The sequence below is a fragment of the Vidua macroura genome, chromosome 19 (genome assembly GCF_024509145.1).
Source record: "Vidua macroura isolate BioBank_ID:100142 chromosome 19, ASM2450914v1, whole genome shotgun sequence".
Taxonomy (NCBI): Eukaryota; Metazoa; Chordata; class Aves; order Passeriformes; family Viduidae; genus Vidua; species Vidua macroura.
Window position 1 is genome coordinate 12887073 of NC_071589.1, and position 19488 is coordinate 12906560.

The window sequence follows — 19488 nt, forward strand, 5'->3', positions numbered from 1 at the left end:
CTCCAGCACTGCCCGAGTGCAGCAGGACAGGGACACGGCCACCCCTGCACAGATGGAACCAGAGAGAGAAGGGACAGAGGGACAGGGACAGCAGAGTGTGCTCACCCAGCCCACGCCCAGCACTCTGAGCATGGCATTTCCTGGGATTTGGCCAGAGCAAAGGCAGACTGGCCACCAGAATCAAACCTACAGAGAAAAATTTGGCTTTGGATGATTTAGAGTTGCTGTTTAATCCCGAGACAGCGCAGCTGAGTGAGTTTGGAATTTAAGTTACAAAAAAAGAAAGCACTAGAAAACAATCTTGATACAAGAGCGATAATCAGCTGAGGTTCCCCACCCTGTGCAGGGAATCCTGCTCCACAATCCACCCAGCACAGCTGGGATGCTGCCAGGGCATTGCCTGTTCCCAGCACACTGGGAGGAGGGCAAACTGTCCAGGGTGAAAGTTTGGTGGGGGAATCCCCAGCACTGGGAGTTAAGATGCTGCCACCAGCTCTGGCTTTGGCCTGCTCTTGATGGGTGACACTTCTGTGGAAGGAAAAGAAACTTGTTACAGAATCAGGGAATGCAAATATCCTGCAGCCATTTCCTGAGGAGGATCCAGGGCTCAGAGTCCACTTTGCAGGGCAGCAAATGCTTGCACAGCACCTGAACTAGGAGAAATTGGTTATAAATAATCCCACATTCCCATGTGGAAATGCCCCCTTCTCACAGCACTGAAGAATTACAGACTTTCAGAACATGCCCAGCCCAGCCAAGCTCCCAGCCCAGGGACAGATCCTGGGCAGGAGCAGGAGCAGGAGCAGGAGCAGGAGCAGGAGCAGGAGCAGGAGCAGGAGCAGGAGCAGGAGCAGGGCCAGCTCTGCCCTCACCCCTGGGCTGTGTTTTGTTTGGCCTCAGTGCTGACACCTGTTTAGGAGTAAACAAGCTGCAAGGAAACCAGCCCCATTCCCCACATCCCAAATTGCTCCTGGGCAGATTCCACACAAGGAAATGGCTTCTTCCAGCTGCTCTTTGCACAAGCAGGGAGGTCCAGCTCCTGTGAGCGACAGCTCAGGGCTCTGCTGTCCCAGGAGAAGAGTCTTCACCAGTCTGAGTTTTCAGCTCCTTAGCACAGACACCTGATGAATCCCAGTGGGCTCCTTCCCTGCCAGGCAGGGCCACCAGGGCCTGCTTGGTCACCTTCTTAGTCAGCTCTCCCACTTCCCAGCTCCATTCCCACACAAATCCATCCACTGAGGCTTCGGATCGCTCAGGGACACCCAGGGAACCTTCAGCTGTGTGGAGCTCATGCTCTGACAAGCCTGGAACCGTGGGACTCCAGTGATCCTCATCCAGCTGCTTCCAAGTCACTGGGAGGTGAGGTGGGAAGAGCTCCAAGTCATTTCCCAAGGAAATCCAGTGCTGTGCAGGGTGAATCCAGCATCCACAAAACACCCGTCCCTGCGCTGCGACGACGGGACCGGCCCGGGGCTGTGGGAGGAAGCCTTGCCTGCCTCAGGCAAGGGGGGAGCTCCTCATGGAGCCTCCCGATGAATGAGGTGTCTCAGGGCAGGAGGTGGCCTCAGAGCAGGTACAGGATGTGACAAGAACAGCAGGGGTCACACAGGGAGCTGCCCAAGGCCATGCCCAGGTGTTGATGGAACAGCGAGCGGAGCCTCGGGTCCTGCTGGAGCGAGGGCTCAGCTGGGCCTGTCCCCGCTCCAGGAGCTGCTGCCCCCTCCCATTTCCCAAGGCACCTACACTGGGAGAGGGTCTCAGAGCACAGGAGCACGAGAAGCAGAGCTGTGCAAGGAGAACATACCTGGGATCTTCTCCGGGAGCGGCTCCGAAGGAACTTCTGGAAGCTCCAACTGTTCCTGCGAGGACGTTAAAGACAAAGTGTCACACGTGTCACAGAGCACAACTGTGGGCCAACACCAGGGTGGCCATGTCCCAGATCTGCCCCCAGACTGAGCTCTGAGAGCAGCAAAAAGGCACTTTTAACTGCTATTAAAAACAGCTTCCTAAAAATGCGGATTTTAAGCACAAGAACACCAACCCCACCTGAGTAATAGCATTTAATTCTTCTAGAATGGCATCTTCATCCTCCTCAGTCAGGCTGCCAGCCAGGAGCTCGTCTATTTGCTGTGGGAGAGAGGCAAGGACATTACATCCCAGCCTGGTGGCTCTGGGATGCAGTGCCCACCCCAGCAGCTCTGTGCTGCTGCTCCCAGCTCCTCGTGCACGCACCCTCTGGTACTCCACAGCATCCTGGGTTTCTCCTATTATCCTTTCCACTTCCTCTATGGACATAACCTGAAGGGCAGAGCCAAAATCCAGGTGTGGGAGGGGGCCTGCAGGGAGGCAGCTCCAGGCAGGCCCCTCTGAAGTGCCCCAGGTACCTGGTGCATTTTGTTCAGACACTCGTTGCCTATTTTCAGGCCCTCGATGACCTTCATTTCAATCTGGGTGAATTCAATGTCCTGGACCTGCAGTGGCAAGGAGAAAGGGAAGAGCCTGTCACACTTTGGCCAGGCACTGGCACAGGCTGCCCTGTGAGCCCTGCAGGGATTTAGCAGAAATGGGGATGTGGCAGCAGCGGGAGTGCTGGGGAGCGACTGGGCTCAGAGGGCTCTTCCCACCCAAATAATTCCATGCTTGCCACTCTCAGGCAGACACAGGCAGCCAGGACCACCAGAGAAGCTGCAAGGAGGAATCAGTGGAGCCCTCCCTGTCCTGCCAGGGCCACCAGCAGCAGGAGACATCCACACAAAAAGCTCAGCACAGGCAGCTGCACCAGCAGGTCCGACAGCCCCCGAGGGGATTTCACCGGATCTTCCAGCTGCCAGTCCCAACTGAGACCTCCCCAAACCCAAACACATCCAGCCCTGAAATGACAGGGCTGACACAAGCCAGTGCAGCCACCCCCACCTGTGAGTAAGGTTCCAGCAATTCCCAAACCACACATTTAGCAGGGAACCTGCAGGTTCCAGACACGCCACTCCGTGTCTCCAGGGAAAATCGTGGCACACGCACAATTCTGGAGACGTTTGCCCTCGGACAGAGGGCTGGACACCTGCCAGGGCCTGCCAGCTGGAATGGAATGGAATTCCAGGGCATCCCAGGGGAGCCCCAGCCCAGAACAGCCCCGGGCCCGGCTCACCATCCGCTCCAGGTTGCTGATCTGGTTCTCTGTTTTATCCAGCAGCTGCTCCTGGTACCGTTTCTTCTTCAGCAGGAGCAGGGCTTTCCTGAGGGACACACAGGGAGGGACACAGGGGGTGAAGAGGCTGAAGCCCAAAGGAGCCCCATCAAAGCCACGCTTGTTCTGTGCTTCTGCTAAAAGGGGACAACTTGTGTGCAGCTCAGCTGAGCCTGCACCAGGATGAGCAAACTGGGAACTGGGAATAAATCCTGCCCTGGGAGGGAGGAGAGGCCCTGGCACAGCGTGCCCAGAGCAGCTGTGGCTGCCCCTGGATCCCTGGCAGTGCCCAAGGCCGGGCTGGGCAGGGCTGGGAGCAGCCTGGCACAGGGGGAGGTGTCCCTGCCGTGGCAGGGGTGGCACTGGGTGGCCTTTAAGGTCCCTCCCGACCCAAAGCGTTGCGGGATCCCCATTCCCACAGGCCAGCGGCAGCCTGGCGGTGGCACTGCCGCCCCCCGGCCCAGCCCCCGGCCCAGCCCCCGGCCCAGCCCCCGGCCCAGCCCCTCACTCTTTCTTGCCGTCCCGCAGCAGCTGCCGGGCCAGCGCCCGCTCCCGCTCCAGCCCCAGGCTCAGCCGCTTCTGGTACTGCCGCAGCTTGTCCCGCTGCTGCTTCAGTTGCTGCGGGACAGACGGACACGGGGAACGCGGGGATGGACAGGGGGACAGGGGGATGGACAGCGGGACAGGGGGATGGACAGCGGGACAGGGGGATGGACAGGGGGACAGGGGGATGGGCAGACAGAGGGACATAGGAACGGACAGGGGGACAGGGGGATGGACAGGGGGACATAGGGGTGGACAGAGGGACAAGGGGATGGACAGAGGGACATAGGGATGGACAGAGGGATGGACAGGGGGACGGACAGGGGGATGGACAGGGGGACAGGGGGACGGACACGGGGATATAGGGATGGACAGGGGGACAGGGGAATGGACAGAGGGACGGGGGATGGACGGAGGGATGGACAAAGGGACAGACAGAGGGACATAGGGATGGACAGAGTGACATAGGGATGGACAGGGGGACGGACAGAGGGATGGACAAAGGGACGGAGGGACAGACAGAGGGATGGACAGAGATGGAGAGGGGGATGGACAGAGGGATGGACACGGGGATGGACAGGGGGACAGGGGGATGGACAGAGGGATGGACAGGGGGATGGACATAGGGATGGACAGAGGGACAGGGGGATGGACAGAGGGACGGACAAGGGGACAGACAGAGGGACATAGGGATGGACAGAGGGACGGAGGGACAGACAGAGGGATGGACAGAGATGGACAGAGGGACGGACAGAGGGACGGACAAGGGTCAGAGCTCAGCCCTGACAGCTCCAGCGCCCCCTCAAGCAGCGCCGCTCCCCAGCCCGGTTTGTCCCCGCCGTGTCACCGACGGCACCGGGGCTCGCTCAGCCCCAGCCGCTCCAGCCCGTCCCCCCCGCTCCCCGGCCCGGCCCGGCCCGCTCCGAGCCCCGCTCACCAGCACGGCCCGGTCCTGCTCCGTGACGCGGCTCCGCCGTTTCCGCCCGAACAGGTTCCCCATGGCCGCTCCTGCCCGGCCCGGCCCGGCCCGCCCCCGACGGCGGCCGCGAGGGGCCCGGCCCCGCACAACGCGCAGCGAGCGCCGCAGCGGCGGCAGCGCGCCGCTGGGGGGCGCGCTGGGGACGGGAATACCGGGAATGGGAATTAATTAAAAATATCGGGAATGGGGATTAATTAAAAATATCGGGAATGGGGATTGGATAATAATATCGGGAATGGGGATAAAAATATCGGGAATGGGGGTAATACCAGGAATGGAGATAAAAATATCGGGAATAGGGGTAATGATACCGGGAATGGGGATAAAAATATCGGGAATGGGGGTAATGATACCGGGAATGGGAATTAAAATATCGGGAATGGGGATAAAATATTGGGAATGGGGATTAAAATATCGGGATTGGGGATAATGATATCGGGAATGGGGATTAAAATATCGGGAATGGGGGTAATACCAGGAATGGAGATAAAAATATCGGGAATAGGGGTAATGATACCGGGAGTAGGGATAATGATATCGGGAATGGGAATTAAAATATCGGGAATGGGGATAAAATATTGGGAATGGGGATAATGATATCGGGAATGGGGATTAAAATATCGGGATTGGGGATAATAATATCGGGAATAACATAGGGAATAGGAATAACTGGGAATGGGAATAATAGTATTGGGAATGGGGATAAAAATATCGGGAATGGGGATAATACCAGGAATGGAGACAAAAATATCGGGAATAGGGGTAATGATATCGGGAATAGGGATAAAAACATCGGGAATGGGGACAATAATGTCAGGAATAAGGATAAAATAGGGAATGGGGATAATAATATTGGGAATAACATAGGGAATAGGAATAACCGGGAATGGGGATAATAATATCGGGAATGGGGATAATTGGGAATGGGGATAACCGGGAATGGGGATGATAATGTAGGGGATGGGGATAACTGGGAATGGGGATAATTGGGAATGGGAATGATAATGTAGGGGATGGGGATAACTGGGAATGGGGATAATTGGGAATGGGGATAATTGGGAATTGGAATGATAATGCAGGGAATGGGGATAATTGGGAATGGGGATAATTGGGAATGGGGATAACCGGGAATGGGGATGATAATGTAGGGGATGGGGATAATTGGGAATGGGGATAATTGGGAATGGGAATGATAATGTAGGGGATGGGGATAATTGGGAATGAGGATAATTGGGAATGGGGATAATTGGGAATGGGAATGATAATGTAGGGGATGGGGATAATTGGGAATGAGGATAACCGGGAATGGGGATAACTGGGAATGGGGATGATAACGCAGGGAATGGGGATAACCGGGAATGGGAATGATAACGCAGGGAATGGGGATAACTGGGAATGGGAATGATAATGTAGGGGATGGGGATAACTGGGAATGGGGATAATTGGGAATGGGGATAACCGGGAATGGGGATGATAACGCAGGGAATGGGGATAACTGGGAATGGGAATGATAATGTAGGGGATGGGGATAACCGGGAATGGGGATGATAACGCAGGGAATGGGGATAACACAGGCAGTGGATACAGGGAATAGGATGCAGGGCACGGGAGGGAGGCTGTAGGGGCTGGGGTTACGGGGACAACACCCAGACCCGTTCCCAGAGCGATGGAATCCTTTGGGGTGGAAGAGCCCCGAGCCCATCGCGCGCCCGGATCCGCGGAGCCCTCGGGGCTGCAGCCAGTGCTCCAGGGCTGCATCTGCACCTCGGGATTGGCATTCCTGCTGCTCCACCGGGCTGGCACGCGCCTCTGCCACCAACACCCCCCCTGCCACCGGCCACACCCCGAGCCCTGCACCCCAAATCCCCCCTGGCTCCCTCCCAGGCCACGGCTGTCCCCGGCCCCACAGAAGGATCCTCACACCGGGAAGTGTTTCTGCATTTATTTTTTATTAACCATTTATTTGTCTGTAATCGTTTTACTCTCACATTACAATCGTGTGGGGGGGGGGTTTTATATATTTTTTTGTTTTAAACTTTATTTTTTTTTGTAAAATAAATAGAGATAAGTGAACTTTTAAGGTAGGACGCTCTCCAGATCCCTTGGTTAAACTCTGTGATCCCATGATTGAATCTCTGCATCAGACCTGTGGAAGCACAGCCCACACACGCTCAGGTAAAAGCCCAACAGCCCAAATTCCTTAAAATCCCCCGTCCTGGACGCGGGGCTGCACGGGAGCCAGGCGGGAGCAGCAGCTCCCACCACGCCAGGAATGTCCTGTTCCTTTCACAAACACACTGATACGAGTTAAAAATCTATTGTTCTCGAAGCTGTGAGTGTTAAGGGGTTACGTGAGATCCCAAACTCTGGTTCCACCCCGACGGGCAGCCTGGGAGTGGGGTCGGGAAGAGGCACAGCTCTGTTAGACCATAATTAACTCTGGGTAACTCAGAAGTGGGGTTTTAGGTAGTCTTTTTAAGTTTAAAGCCTTTGATTCGTTATCCTGGGACGTGATCCCCGACGGGGACGGTGCTCGGGGCACCCGAGGTGGGCTCCACCTGCCCGGGGCAGAGTCCCCACCGGCCCGTGGCACCTCGGGGTGGCACACGGGGACACGGGCAGCAGCAGCAGGGTGGGCACGGGGCAGAGGTGCAGCCAGGGCCAGCACAGGGACACAGGGGTTCTGAGCCGTGCACTCCCTCAGCACAGCTGGTGGTTTTTTGCTCCCAGAAGGTTCTGGGCCCTTCCCTGGCCGTGCTCTGGGCTGGAGCCTGCGGATCCCGTGGCACAGGCTGGAGCAACACTGGGAATTCCTGCAGTGAGTCCTGCACCTCTGGAAGGAAGCCTGTCCTTCGGCTGTGCTCTCCCTTCCCACACCCATCTCCAGCCCCAGAACGGATCCCAGGGGACAAAACATTCATTATTCAGACGTGGAAGGTGCAGAAGACGGGGCAGGACAGCCGGGACGAGGGAGTTGCCTTCCTCCTCCTCCTCCTCCTCAGCCATTCTCCGCGCCCAGGTGCTCCCGTGCCTGGTTCCACAGGGGCAGGTGAGCCCCAGCCGTGGAGTGCAGCTCCAAGTGCCCAAATCCCAGCCTCTCCTGGGTGCCCACAGAGCCCGGGATGGGCCCTGGGCAGAGCTCCGTGCCTGTGGAGCTCCCGGGGGCACAGGGACAGTGGCAGCAGGAGGGGCAGTGCCTGAGGTGCCCCCAGCTCCCCACGGGCTTGGGTGGAACGTGGTGACCCCAGTGATGTGCTCCGGGCTCGTTGGAGACCTTCGTTCTCTTCCTTCCCTCGTCTTCCTCACACGCAGCTTTGTGGTGTGGGACATCCTGCCCTGCCCTTGTCATCTCCCCGAGCCCCTTCCCGAGGATCCCTGCCTGCCCAGGCCACCAGCTCCCGTCTGTCCTTGCTTCCAGTGGAGAGGAGGCTGCAGGGAGGAGGAGGAGGAGGAGGTTCATGCAGAGGAGACGCTGCCCTGCCTCCCTGGCAGCCACGTCCCATGCTCTGGCCCAGGAATTGGGTTTGGCACAGGGGTGGCAGCAGCTGGAGGGTCCCGTGGAGCTGTTGGTGAGTCCTGACAGTCCCTGAAGAACCCACACTGCAGCCAAACAAGGAGCAAAGACTAAAACAAGACCCTTCTCAAGGGCGTTGCCTCATCCAAGTCCTTCCAAGCTCAGGAGCCGTGTTTCTGACAGAGAAGCCAACCACTGGAAACAAAAATAAATGTTCCTTTTCTGTAGCTTTTAGAGGATATAGCTGGAAAACAAAACAAAACAAAACCAGGAGATTGTCTCTTCCCCTTGTCAAACCCATCAGTAGCTAAGTCAGAAGAACAAATGTTCAAGTTATGGGGTGCAGCAGCAGCCAACACGAAACATTCAAGTCGATGATTTCTCTATGTACAGGAGGCCCTGCCCTGAGCCGCTCCGGGCCGTCATCTGATCCTCTTCTCCACCGAGTACACCGAGATGTAGAAGTCATTGCTGCCGACGGCCAGGTGGGGCTGCGGGAGAGCACAGCGACAAACAGGCACAGTCACACTCAGCCGGCCTGGGAGAGGCCCCGAGATTGCCCAGAACCACCTGAGACCCAGCCCTGTCCGAACCCAAGGTGTCCCTCAGACACTCTTGGATGTTCCAGGTCCAGGGCAGAAGCCTCTGAGACCCTGACAGGCAGCAGAAAACCCCTGTGGTTTTGAATTTGACCCATGGAACAATTTACCAACTTTGCAGGAAGAACAAGAAATCACAAAAGTTTAGATATTATAATAGAAGTAATCACAAAGTGAAAGGAAGGATTTTTGAGTGCTGTACAGGGGGGGTTAGGCCTTGTACAGAGGGGTCTGAGTTTTGTACATGGGGGTCAGAAGTTCTAAGATGGAGGGATTTGGGCGTGCCCTGTCCTCCTTCTTTCTCCTTCCTATTCCCCATGTTCTTAGTGATGTTGGCACTCAACAGATTGGTTTAGAGTAGAAAGCCACTGTTCAATATAGGTGATAGGCATTGGGGAAAAACTATAAACATTTAATAGGTAATGTGTGATATAAAAGATGGCACCAGCCCCTTGGGAGACGGAGACGAAGACGGAGGGAGACGGAGAGAGACGCAGAGGGAGAAGGAGTCAGAGAGAATGCCAGGGAGTCTGTGTGCCTTGAGATTATTGCAATAAACTGCCTTGAGACCAGACAACTGAAGACTGCTGAGTCTTTCTTTGAAGGCACGGGTTGGAGGAGAGACTTTACCACCACCCGGGGTCACCCCAGTCTGGGGGAGATTCCGGCACATCCCCACCTTGTCTGTCCAGCCCTTCCTGGGACACCTCCAGGGATGGGGATCCAACCCTCCCTGGGCAGTGCCAAGGCCTGAGCCCCCTTTCCATGGGGAAATTCCTGCTGCTGCCCACCCTGAGCCTCCCCAGCCCAGCCTGAGGCCGTTCCCTCTCCTCCTGTCCCTGTTCCCTGGAGCAGATCCGGCTGTCCCCTCCTGGCAGGAGCTGTGCAGAGCCACAAGGTCCCCCCTGAGCCTCCTTTTCTCCAAGCTCAGCCCCTTCCCAGCTCCCTCAGCCTCTCCTGGAGCTCCAGCCCCTTCCCAGCTCCCTCAGCCGCTGCTCCTGTGACCAACTCCAAGGTCCAGGTTGTTTCTTTGATTTTATGCCTTTTGAAATGGATATTTTTGCTGAACAATGGTGTCATGGTTGGCATAATCAGTTTGCCAATATTTGGAAGCTCTTCTGGCTTCTTCAATAATTAGCAGATTTTGATAATCCTTCATAATTGTATTTTGCAACTATGTTAGCTTAATTCCCCTAACACAGTATACAGACTTCCATAAGCAACTTTTGTGGTAGCCAAGTTGCCAACTTTTTAACTTATGGTAGCCAAGTATGACTTTCCAACTGGTTCTGTACAACACTAAGCCCTGCATTTGCTCCCGATGAACAAAATTTGTGCTGTCTGCTGTGTTGCTTTTGGTTTTCCTCAGCCTCTAATAATGCAGAGCTAAAAACATCTATGCCTCTACCCATTGCCTGGCAATCAGCTGAGAAATCAGAGAAGCCTTTTGACTCAACTGGCTTAACTGCTTACAATACTGACTTTAACCTTAGGCAGGAGCAGTGACAGGCACAGGTGACAGTGACATCCAGCAGGGACACCCAGCTGCTCCACAGCTCTGCAGGAGTTATAGGCCCATTCCAGCCACAGGGAAAAATTATGGGCACTATTAGTTGCCAACTGCCAACATAATTTCTCTAAATGACTGCAAATCTGCTCGTTAGCAGCCATGCCTGGGCTGAAAATGAGCATTTCCTGCAGTGAGGGGACCTGGCCCCGTGGACAGGGCTTTGCTTTGCTTGTTTAAAGAGCAAACTGCTCTTCCCATTACATACTAAATATCTGTGAGCTGATCTGCAGGTTTCTTAAATAACTCTTGTAACTCCCTCCTGTTTTCCCATCCATTCATTGTTTTCTCAGGTTTTCCAGCTCCTCCACTTATTCTCCTCCCTGGGTGAGCAAAGTCCACTACCCAGATGGGACCTCCCTCCTCCCTGAGCAGCAACCAGGTTCCCTGAGTAACCACTGCAGAGCCCTTCAGCTGTGACAGACTCCAAAACCTCCTTTGCTCTGCCTCATTCCAGCTGTGACAGACTCCAAAATCTCCTTTTGCTCTGCCTCATTCCAGCTGTGTCAGAACTCCAAAATCTCCTTTTGCTCTGCCTCATTCCAGCTGTGTCAGAACTCCAAAATCTCCTTTTGCTCTGCCTTATTCCAGCTGTGTCAGAACTCCAAAACCTCCTTTTGCTCTGCCTCATTCCAGCCTGTATCAGCTCGTGCCTTTAATTTTTGCAGCTCTCCCGTTTTCCTGAGGTGCACTTTTTGCCTGCACAGCACCAGCCCCACGTGAGAGCAGCCCCAGCGAGCCACGGCAGGGAGGGAACAAGCCCAGGAATTTGGGAGTGTGAGCCCGCACTGCTCCCGGCACCAAGGACAGCTCCTGTGCCGGGAGGCAGGGCTGGGATGGGAGCTCTGGAAGGGCTCAGAAGCCAGAACCCTGCGGGGCTGGGCTGAAGAACCCACACTGCAGGAAAACAAGGAGCAAAAACTACAACAAGACCCTTCTCAAGGGCGTTGCCTCATCCAAGTCCTTCCAAGCTCAGGAGCCGTGTTTGTGACAGAGAAGCCAACCACTGGAACCAAAAATAAATGTTCCTGGGAGTCCTATAAGATTATAATCTAATATGAATGAATGGCTGGGAGTCAGCTGAGAGCCCCGGGCTGGGACAGCCCCCGTGGTCTCTGTGCCAGCCCCGAGTGCCACAGGGATACAGACCCAGTGAGGATGGAAGGCCAGGCAGCTGATGGCTCCCACTCGCTGTCCCATGAAGCCGTCGTAGTATTTGATGTTGTTGATCAGCTCCCCGTTCCCGTTGTAGATGGCAGTGAACTGGTTCATGGAGCCACTGGAAGGGAAGGGGCAGAACACGGAGTCACTGGGAATGCTGGCAGGGCACAAAATTGCTGCTGCAGCCCCTGGCTGAGCTGTGTGCCAGGCCCCTCTGCGGGACAGCATTAACTGGTGGCCAGAACCACAGGGAGCTGTGGTCACCTGGCACAGGGGAACATGGGGAGCTGATGCCCAAACACACCCAGTGCATCCCAAACAGGCTCCAGGCCACGTGGCTGTGGAGCAGCTCCTGGTCCCCACGCAGAGCCCAGAAACACAGACACTGAACAGGGACCCAGTGTCCAGGGCTCACTGATGGATAAAAAAAGGGGAAAAGCTCCCGAGCAGCAAACACAGGAAAGAAGCTGCACTGCTGGGGTGGGGTTAAAAACAGTAGAGTCAACAGCACCCCATGAATGATGTCTGTGGAGACAAATCATCCTCTCCAGGGATCGTGGAATCATGGAATGGTTGGGGTTGAGAGGGACCCTAAAGCCCACCTTGTTCCACCCCTCGCCATGGCAGGGACACCTCCCACTGTCCCAGGCTGCTCCAAGCCCCATCCAACCTGGCCTGGGACACTTCCAGGGATCCAGGAGCAGCCACAGCTCCTCTGGACACCCTGTGCCAGGGCCTCCCCACCCTCCCAGGAAGAATTTCCCCCCAGTATCCCACGTAACCCTGCCCTCTGGCAGTGGGAAGCCATTCCCCCTCATTCCACACTCCAGGCCCCGCTCCCTCCCTCTGCTCACCCTGGTGCCTCCTGCGGGCTCTCTCCAGAGCTCCCTGTGCTGCAGGGAGGGCAGCAGGACTCACCATGCAAAGAGGTTGGCCTGGGGGTGGATGTCGAGGGCCGTGAGCCCCTTGACGATCTGCAGCACCTTCATGGACTCGGGCATGCGGGGGTCAAAGAACCGCACGTCGCCGTTGACACTGCCAAGACAGAGCCACGGGCTCAGCCCCACCCAGAGCCCAGGAAATGCAGCTGCAGGAGCCCAGGAAATGCAGCTGCAGGGGCTCAGGAAATGCAGCTCCAGGAGCCCAGGAAATGCAGCTGCAGGGGCTCAGGAAATGCAGCTCCAGGAGCCCAGGAAATGCAGCTGCAGGGGCCCAGGAAATGCAGCTGCAGGGGCTCAGGAAATGCAGCTCCAGGAGCCCAGGAAATGCAGCTGCAGGGGCTCAGGAAATGCAGCTGCAGGGGCCCAGGAAATGCAGCTGCAGGAGCCCAGGAGCCAGCCCCTCCATGGGCATTGGGACAGGGAACACACAGCTGAGAGTGATCCCACAGTGCTGATCCCAAATTTCTGATCCCTCACTGCTGATCAATCACTGCTGATCCCAAATTTCTGATCCCTCACTGCTGATCCCGAATTTCTGATCCCACACTGCTGATCCCGAATTTCTGATCCCACACTGCTGATCCCACACAGCCTCTCTCACTCCCAGCCCACTGCTGAGTGTGCCCTCCCTGTCCTGGCACACCCAATACACCCAGCCCCAAATCCCTGCTGCTTTGCACAGCAGGAAATCGCCTTGGAAACCTGCGAGCAGAGGGGATGTGCTGGTGCCATCCTTTACCCCAGGTGTCTGGACACCTGTGTCCCTGTGTCCTGACATTTGTTTTCCTTGGATTTTGCTGCCAGCTGTAGCAGAGGGAACTGGGGGGGGACTGGAAGGGAGCTCCACAGCTTGAGCTCCTCTAGGAAGAACCCAGACCTTTTGAAGCCCAAAATTCCCTCAGAGCTCTGCAGCCCCACGAGCAGCTCCCAGGCTGGAAGGGCTCTGAGGAGAGGGGACTACCAGCCCTCAGCCCTGGGCACAGGGACCTGACCCCTGGAGCTGCTGGAGGAGCTTATGGAGAGGAAGATTAAAAACTCCAATATGGGAGCTCGACAAATCTGGCAGCTGCATCACATAATCCCCTTTTTGAAAATCTTAATACATTTTTGCTGGCCCATCCCCCACCTCAGGAATGTTCTGAATCCCAGAAAATTATGTTTTGTTTCTATTTTCTAATCAAGAGAAAGAGGCTCTTTGTGTGCAAACGGTGGCTTTGTGACAATAAATTCTGTTCTGCTGTTCCTTAATGGCCCAATCAGTACCTGCTGCTCTGGCTGCAGTATTTCCCAGGCAGCAGGGATGGATTTAGGGAATTGCACAGGAACGTGCCTGCCAGATGCACCATCCACCTTCCTCCTCTTGCCTCTCCCAGGTGTCCCCATGGAGATGTTGGCAGTGAGACCCCCTCACCACGAGATATTGGGTCCCTTCCCCTCACACACCTGGTGGTTCCAGCCCAAACCACACCGGAGCCTTCCAAGGAGAGCTCCACATCCCTTCTGCCTCCTCTCCACCGAGTTTGGAGCAGGAGTCAATTACTGAAGCAAATGTTCGAACTCCAGACTTGGCTGGAACAGCAGGGCCGGGATTTGGGAGGCAAAACCAAACGGTGAGCGTGGCAAGCAGCCCCAGGAGAGCAAGCCCTGTACCTGACGCTCATGATGTTGCCCTCGGGGTGCTTCTGCAGGTAGGCCTTCACCACCCAGGCCGTGTGCTCCCGGTAGGTCATGACGCGGCTGGGGACAGAGGGACACGGGTGAGGAGAGGCGAGGAGAGGCGAGGGGGACAGGGAGGGCCCGGGCAGGACGGGAGTTACCATTCACTGAGGGCCATCCTCCTGTCGAAGACGCGGATGGAGCCGTCGCCCAGCCCCGCCACGATCAGCGAGCGGTGCGAGTCGCAGGACAGGCTGGTGACACAGCTGTCAGCTCCCGTGGGAATGTCCTGTGAGACACACACGCAGCAGGGGTGTTGGTCACGGCTCTGGAGACAGGCTGGGCACGCTGACATCAGGCGGCAACAGCCGGTGCTCATTGGTGGCCGCCCCCTTTCGCAGGGGGCTCAAAGTCCTCCTGCTGGAACGCTTGACTGGTGGGGCTCCCAACACTGCTCAGCTCACTGGCTGCTGGATTCTGCATCAATGGGACTGGCTGGGGCTGCTTGTTTGACTTCCAGCCTAACCTATCGTTGTCTTACCCGGGGACTCGTTTGCTTCTATTTTTTAATGAGCTAGGCTGGGAGCTGGGGTCTGTCATGGCCAATTTTACCTGTTCAGCTTACAGAGCAGCTGTAGCTGTGACACACCACGGCCTGGCTCCAGGGCACTTCACTCAGGGCCCTGAACCAAGGTCCTGCCCCATCCCCATCCTCACACGGAGCAGGGTGAGGCAGCTCCCATGCCTCTGATCCCCACCAGGGACACTTTGGCCGCTGGCACAGCCCCAGAGCAAGCCAGGCAGTGCTGTGCCTCCTCCTGTCCCTGCTGTGGCACCTGTGACAGGGACACCCAGAGCATCTCATGAGAGATGTGTGCTGGGAAAGGGACACGGGAAAGGCAGCTGGAGCTGCAGGGACAGCTGTGCTGGGAACACTCCGGGCACCCACGCTGCCACTTGCCCCTTTCTACTTCTGGAGGCAAAAGAATTGCTCAGAACAATCCCCGTGCCTGCTGGGAGGAAAAAAACACTGTGTTAAAACCAAAAAAAGCCGAGCAGCGCTGCGAAAGCGGGAACGACAGCGATGGAACGGTCTGGGCTGGGAGGGACCTGAAAACCCTTCTGGGCTGGGAGGGACCTGAAAGCCCTCCTCATCCCACCCCTGCCCTGGGCACAGCTTCCACAGCCCGGGCTGCTCCAGGCCCCGCACAGGAGCTGCAGGAGCTCATCCCACACCTCAGTCACTGCTCCAGCCGGGGCTGAGCGGGGAGAGGCACCAGGCCTGGGGCTGCTGCAGCCTCTGCCCACCCCCAGCTCCTCCTTTGAAGCAGCAACACTCAGCAGAAGTGCAAATGAGGCACTTGTTCCTCCAGCTCCAGCCCAGAGGTGTGGGTTTCTGGAGTTGAAAGAGGGAGGCACCTTTATCTGCCTCGATTATTGCTGCTCTTTGTGCTGATTCTCACTTTCCCAGTTACTGACTCAGGAAGTTCCAATCACTTGAATTTCAGCACCCAATCTTTGCAATTAAAAAAAGAAACAACATGTTTTTAGATACTTTCGGTGCAATCATTAATCATCATCATTTAAAAGATTTTCGCCTCCTGAATTTTGCCGCTCCCTAATTTGCATAGAAAAAAATAATATGTGAAAGTAATTAAGATGAACAGAGGCTTAATTATCCTGCATCGCAGGGTCAAAGTGTTGCAATTAATGTTCATCCAAGGGTAATTAATTTCGAGAAGCTTTGAAAACTCCGCTTCCTTTTTATTCCAGCATGGTGCCTCCCTTCTCACCGACCACCTGCTTCTCCTTGGAATTTCTGAGAAACTCGCACGTGATTGTGGAACACGGGCTCTGGCAGGGCCTTTCCCCCTCCCACGGCACAGGGAGGGCTGTGTGCTTTCACAGGCCTTTACACAGCCCCAGGTACCGGTTCATGTGAAATCCAACTGCATCCCAGAGCCCTCTTCTGCATCCCAGTGCCTGCCTTCACATCCCAGAGCCTGCCCCTGCATCCCAGAGCCTGCCCCTGCATCCCAGAGCCTGCCTTCACATCCCAGAGCCTGCCTCAGCATCCCAGTGCCCTCCTCTGCATCCCAGGGCCTGCCTTCACATCCCAGAGCCTGCCCCTGCATCCCAGAGCCTGCCCCTGCATCCCAGTGCCTGCCTCAGCATCCCAGAGCCTGCCTCAGCATCCCAGAGCCCTCCTCTGCATCCCAGAGCCCTCCTCAGCATCCCAGAGCCTGCCCCTGCATCCCAGAGCCTGCCTCAGCATCCCAGAGCCTGCCCCTGCATCCCAGAGCCTGCCTTCACATCCCAGAGCCTGCCTCAGCATCCCAGAGCCTGCCCCTGCATCCCAGAGCCTGCCCCTGCATCCCAGAGCCTGCCTCAGCATCCCAGAGCCTGCCCCAGCATCCCAGAGCCCTCCTCAGCATCCCAGAGCCTGCCTTCACATCCCAGAGCCTGCCTCAGCATCCCAGAGCCCTCCTCTGCATCCCAGAGCCCTCCTCAGCATCCCAGAGCCTGCCCCTGCATCCCAGAGCCTGCCCCTGCATCCCAGAGCCCTCCTCAGCATCCCAGAGCCTGCCCCTGCATCCCAGAGCCTGCCCCAGCATCCCAGAGCCTGCCTCAGCATCCCAGAGCCTGCCCCTGCATCCCAGAGCCTGCCTCAGCATCCCAGAGCCTGCCTCAGCATCCCAGAGCCTGCCTTCACATCCCAGAGCCTGCCCCTGCATCCCAGTGCCCTCCTCTGCATCCCAGTGCCTGCCTTTGGATTCCACAGCCTCAGCTTCCCCAAACTTTGCTGCCCAGCCAGAACAGCACAGCAGCTTGCAGCAGAGCCCTGACACACTCCCAGAGTATCTGCGTGGTTTTACTGACCTGGGAACATGACCCTGGGGCAGGGGAGCAGGGGAGCAGGAGCTCCAGGAGCTGGCAGCCCCTCACAGAGCAGTCCCAGGTGCTCTGGGGCACCGGGCCCATGGGATGGGCTCTGGGAGGGAAAGGTGCTGGGACGAGCAGGCAGGTGTTACCTGTACTTTCATTTCCCGGTCCGTGTCCCAGATCCGGATTATCCTCACGTCTCCCGAGGTCATCAGGAGCCCGGTTTCTTGTTCCCAGTCCACCACCATCCCCGCTCCTGAGACACAACAGGGCAGGGGTGCCAGTCAGTGCCAGCCCGGGCAGAGCTGCACTCCTGGGAGCATTCAGCTCTCCCGGGCTCGTGTTCGGACCCTGTCAGCGCCACACCCCGTGTGTGAAATCACACCCAGCCACCGGTGGGACTGAATCAGCTGCTCCTGCATCTCAGCACAAACGCTGCTTTGCCCCCTGGTGTGAGAGCTCAGAGAAGCCAGCGCGGGGTCCCTGTGGGAGGGGAGCACAACTTCCAGGCACGGCCGGGGCCAGAGCAGTGCCCAGCACGTCCCGAGAACATTAAATGCTGACTGAAGAGACCCAGCTGGTGCCACAGTACCCAAGAGCTCCTGGACTGATTCCTCCTTCTGCCAGAAGGATGTGGGAGATGTTCCTGGCCAAGTCAGGGCTGCAATAGAGTGAATTTAACAGCTGGTGGGAGCACAAACCAGTCTTGCTGCATGACTGGTGAGGAGGGGAACACCCTGCAGTGACAGCAGCTCAAACACCCTCACAGAGCTTCTGCTCCTCATCCCTGAGGGCACAGACCGATCTCCAGGGGAAGTTCAGCACAAGGTCCCATCCACGCTGCTTTAAAAACACAAACAAAAACCCCGGGGGCACCACAGGAGGGAACCAGAGGAGAACTCCAGGCCTGGTGTCTTTCCAGGAGGGCAGGGACAGCAGCAGAATTCCTGCCCCAGAGCAGTTGTCCACCCTCTCCTCCATGCCAGACCGAGTCCCTGGTGCTGAGCAGTGTTTCATAACCACACAGAACTGGAGTCAGAACCCTCTGCAATGCATCAGGACTGCAGCTGCTGCCCCGAGCACTCTCAGTGCCTTCAGCACCATCCCCGTGTCTCCACTCCACGACGTGCTTGCCCACGAGGTAAAAACGTGCATTTGTCTGGATCTGCTGCCAGGAATCATCCCCAGCAGGAAACCTAAGCCTGCCCTGACGTGCTCCTTTGTCACCAAAGGGCCACAAGTACCTTGTACCAGAACATCCCCGGTTACAGAGCACAAAGGAAGCAGCAGACACATCCTGTGAACACCGAGTTCTCCCCCAGCACGATGGAATGACCTTGTTTTGCACACCTTCAGAGGAAACATTCTGCCCCTCTCCCCTTCCTGAGCATCACATCCGAGCCGATTCCTGGTCCTGCCCCATGCATGGAGGAGGTCACTGATGTTTACTGGCAGTCCCTCCCCTCACTGCAGGAAACTGGGGACTCTGGGCTGACCTGGGAGCCTGGATCCTTATCCTTAGTCAAATGGATTGTTCCTTCAGACTGGCAGCTCACAGGGCTGGAGAGGCAGGAGATGATAAACAGCACTGAAGTGTTTGCATTTGTCATCTCTTTAGGGCCCCTGTGACAGGATAAACCTGGCAGCTGAGATGGATCTGGCCATTTCCATCCCCCATGGAGTTCAGCAGGCAAAGAGCTCCCAGGCAGCTCCAAAGCTCCCAGTTTCCCAGGAACATTGCCCAGCTTGGAGAAAAGGTTTCTTTCTGAGCAGCACCAAGTCCTGGCCAGCTGTGGTTCCAGGGGCTGCTCTGTGGAGGGCACAGGGAAGGTGAGCTTGGGGCAGAGTTGGCATTTTTGGTGCCTCTCTTGGTGTGCCTGTCAGGAGTTTGCCACTGAGGATATTCAGCAAGGACACCCAGGGAAAGTCTCACTGAGGGAAGAGGCTCCAGAGGGATTACACACAGGTTGCCACGAGAGACAAGCAGATGGAAAGGACAAGGGTTCACTCCCAACCAGGCTGGAAAAAAAGAGGGAGATGATCACAGAACTCTGGAATGGTTTGGGCTGGAAAGGACCTTAACAACCACCTCATTCCACCCCTGCCATGGCAGGGACACCTCCCACTACCCCAGGCAGCTCCAGCCTGGCCTTGGACACTTCCAGGGATGATGCTGGCTGTGGTGTGGCTCGAGGCCTTGCAGTTCCTGCCTTTCTTATCTTACTTAAATAGTTCAGCTCAGGGATAACTGCTGCTTCCTGGAAGAGGCAAGAGCAGGATTTGGATCATCCCAAAGCAAGGATCTGCCTGGAGGTGGTGGGTCCAGGCTGCAAAGGTGCCTGTGCTGAGCCCTGGGCTGGGGCTCTGCTCCTGCTGCACCCCAGTGGTGCCCTGGGCAAAAAGGGGATGCAACTGGGAATGCTGAACCAGAATTCCAGAACTCCAACCTGTCTGAAGAGCA

The 19488-nt window shown here is 56.6% G+C and overlaps 2 protein-coding genes across 3 annotated transcripts in view; both read right to left on the minus strand.

Annotated features, from left to right (window-relative positions):
• Positions 1 to 211: 211 nt before the first annotated feature.
• CHMP6 (charged multivesicular body protein 6) lies at positions 212 to 4751 on the minus strand. The gene is made up of 8 exons (XM_053994586.1): positions 4665 to 4751; positions 3693 to 3802; positions 3146 to 3233; positions 2385 to 2471; positions 2233 to 2298; positions 2047 to 2127; positions 1805 to 1859; positions 212 to 528 (listed from the first exon to the last, which is right to left on the minus strand). Exons 1-8 carry the CDS (start codon positions 4725 to 4727, stop codon positions 476 to 478), a joined length of 603 nt encoding a protein of 200 aa, XP_053850561.1. The 5' UTR covers positions 4728 to 4751; the 3' UTR covers positions 212 to 475.
• A 2871-nt stretch (positions 4752 to 7622) lies between these two features.
• RPTOR (regulatory associated protein of MTOR complex 1) overlaps positions 7623 to 19488 on the minus strand; it is a 100918-nt gene continuing 89052 nt past the window's right edge. For both annotated transcript variants that reach the window (XM_053994546.1, XM_053994547.1), the window contains 6 exons: positions 17177 to 17283; positions 14306 to 14433; positions 14139 to 14225; positions 12466 to 12582; positions 11536 to 11665; positions 7623 to 8711 (listed from right to left, as the gene is read on the minus strand). In XM_053994546.1, the coding sequence (XP_053850521.1) occupies positions 8643 to 8711; positions 11536 to 11665; positions 12466 to 12582; positions 14139 to 14225; positions 14306 to 14433; positions 17177 to 17283 (638 nt within the window). In that variant the 3' untranslated portion in view covers positions 7623 to 8642. The remainder of the gene's footprint in view (positions 8712 to 11535; positions 11666 to 12465; positions 12583 to 14138; positions 14226 to 14305; positions 14434 to 17176; positions 17284 to 19488) is intronic.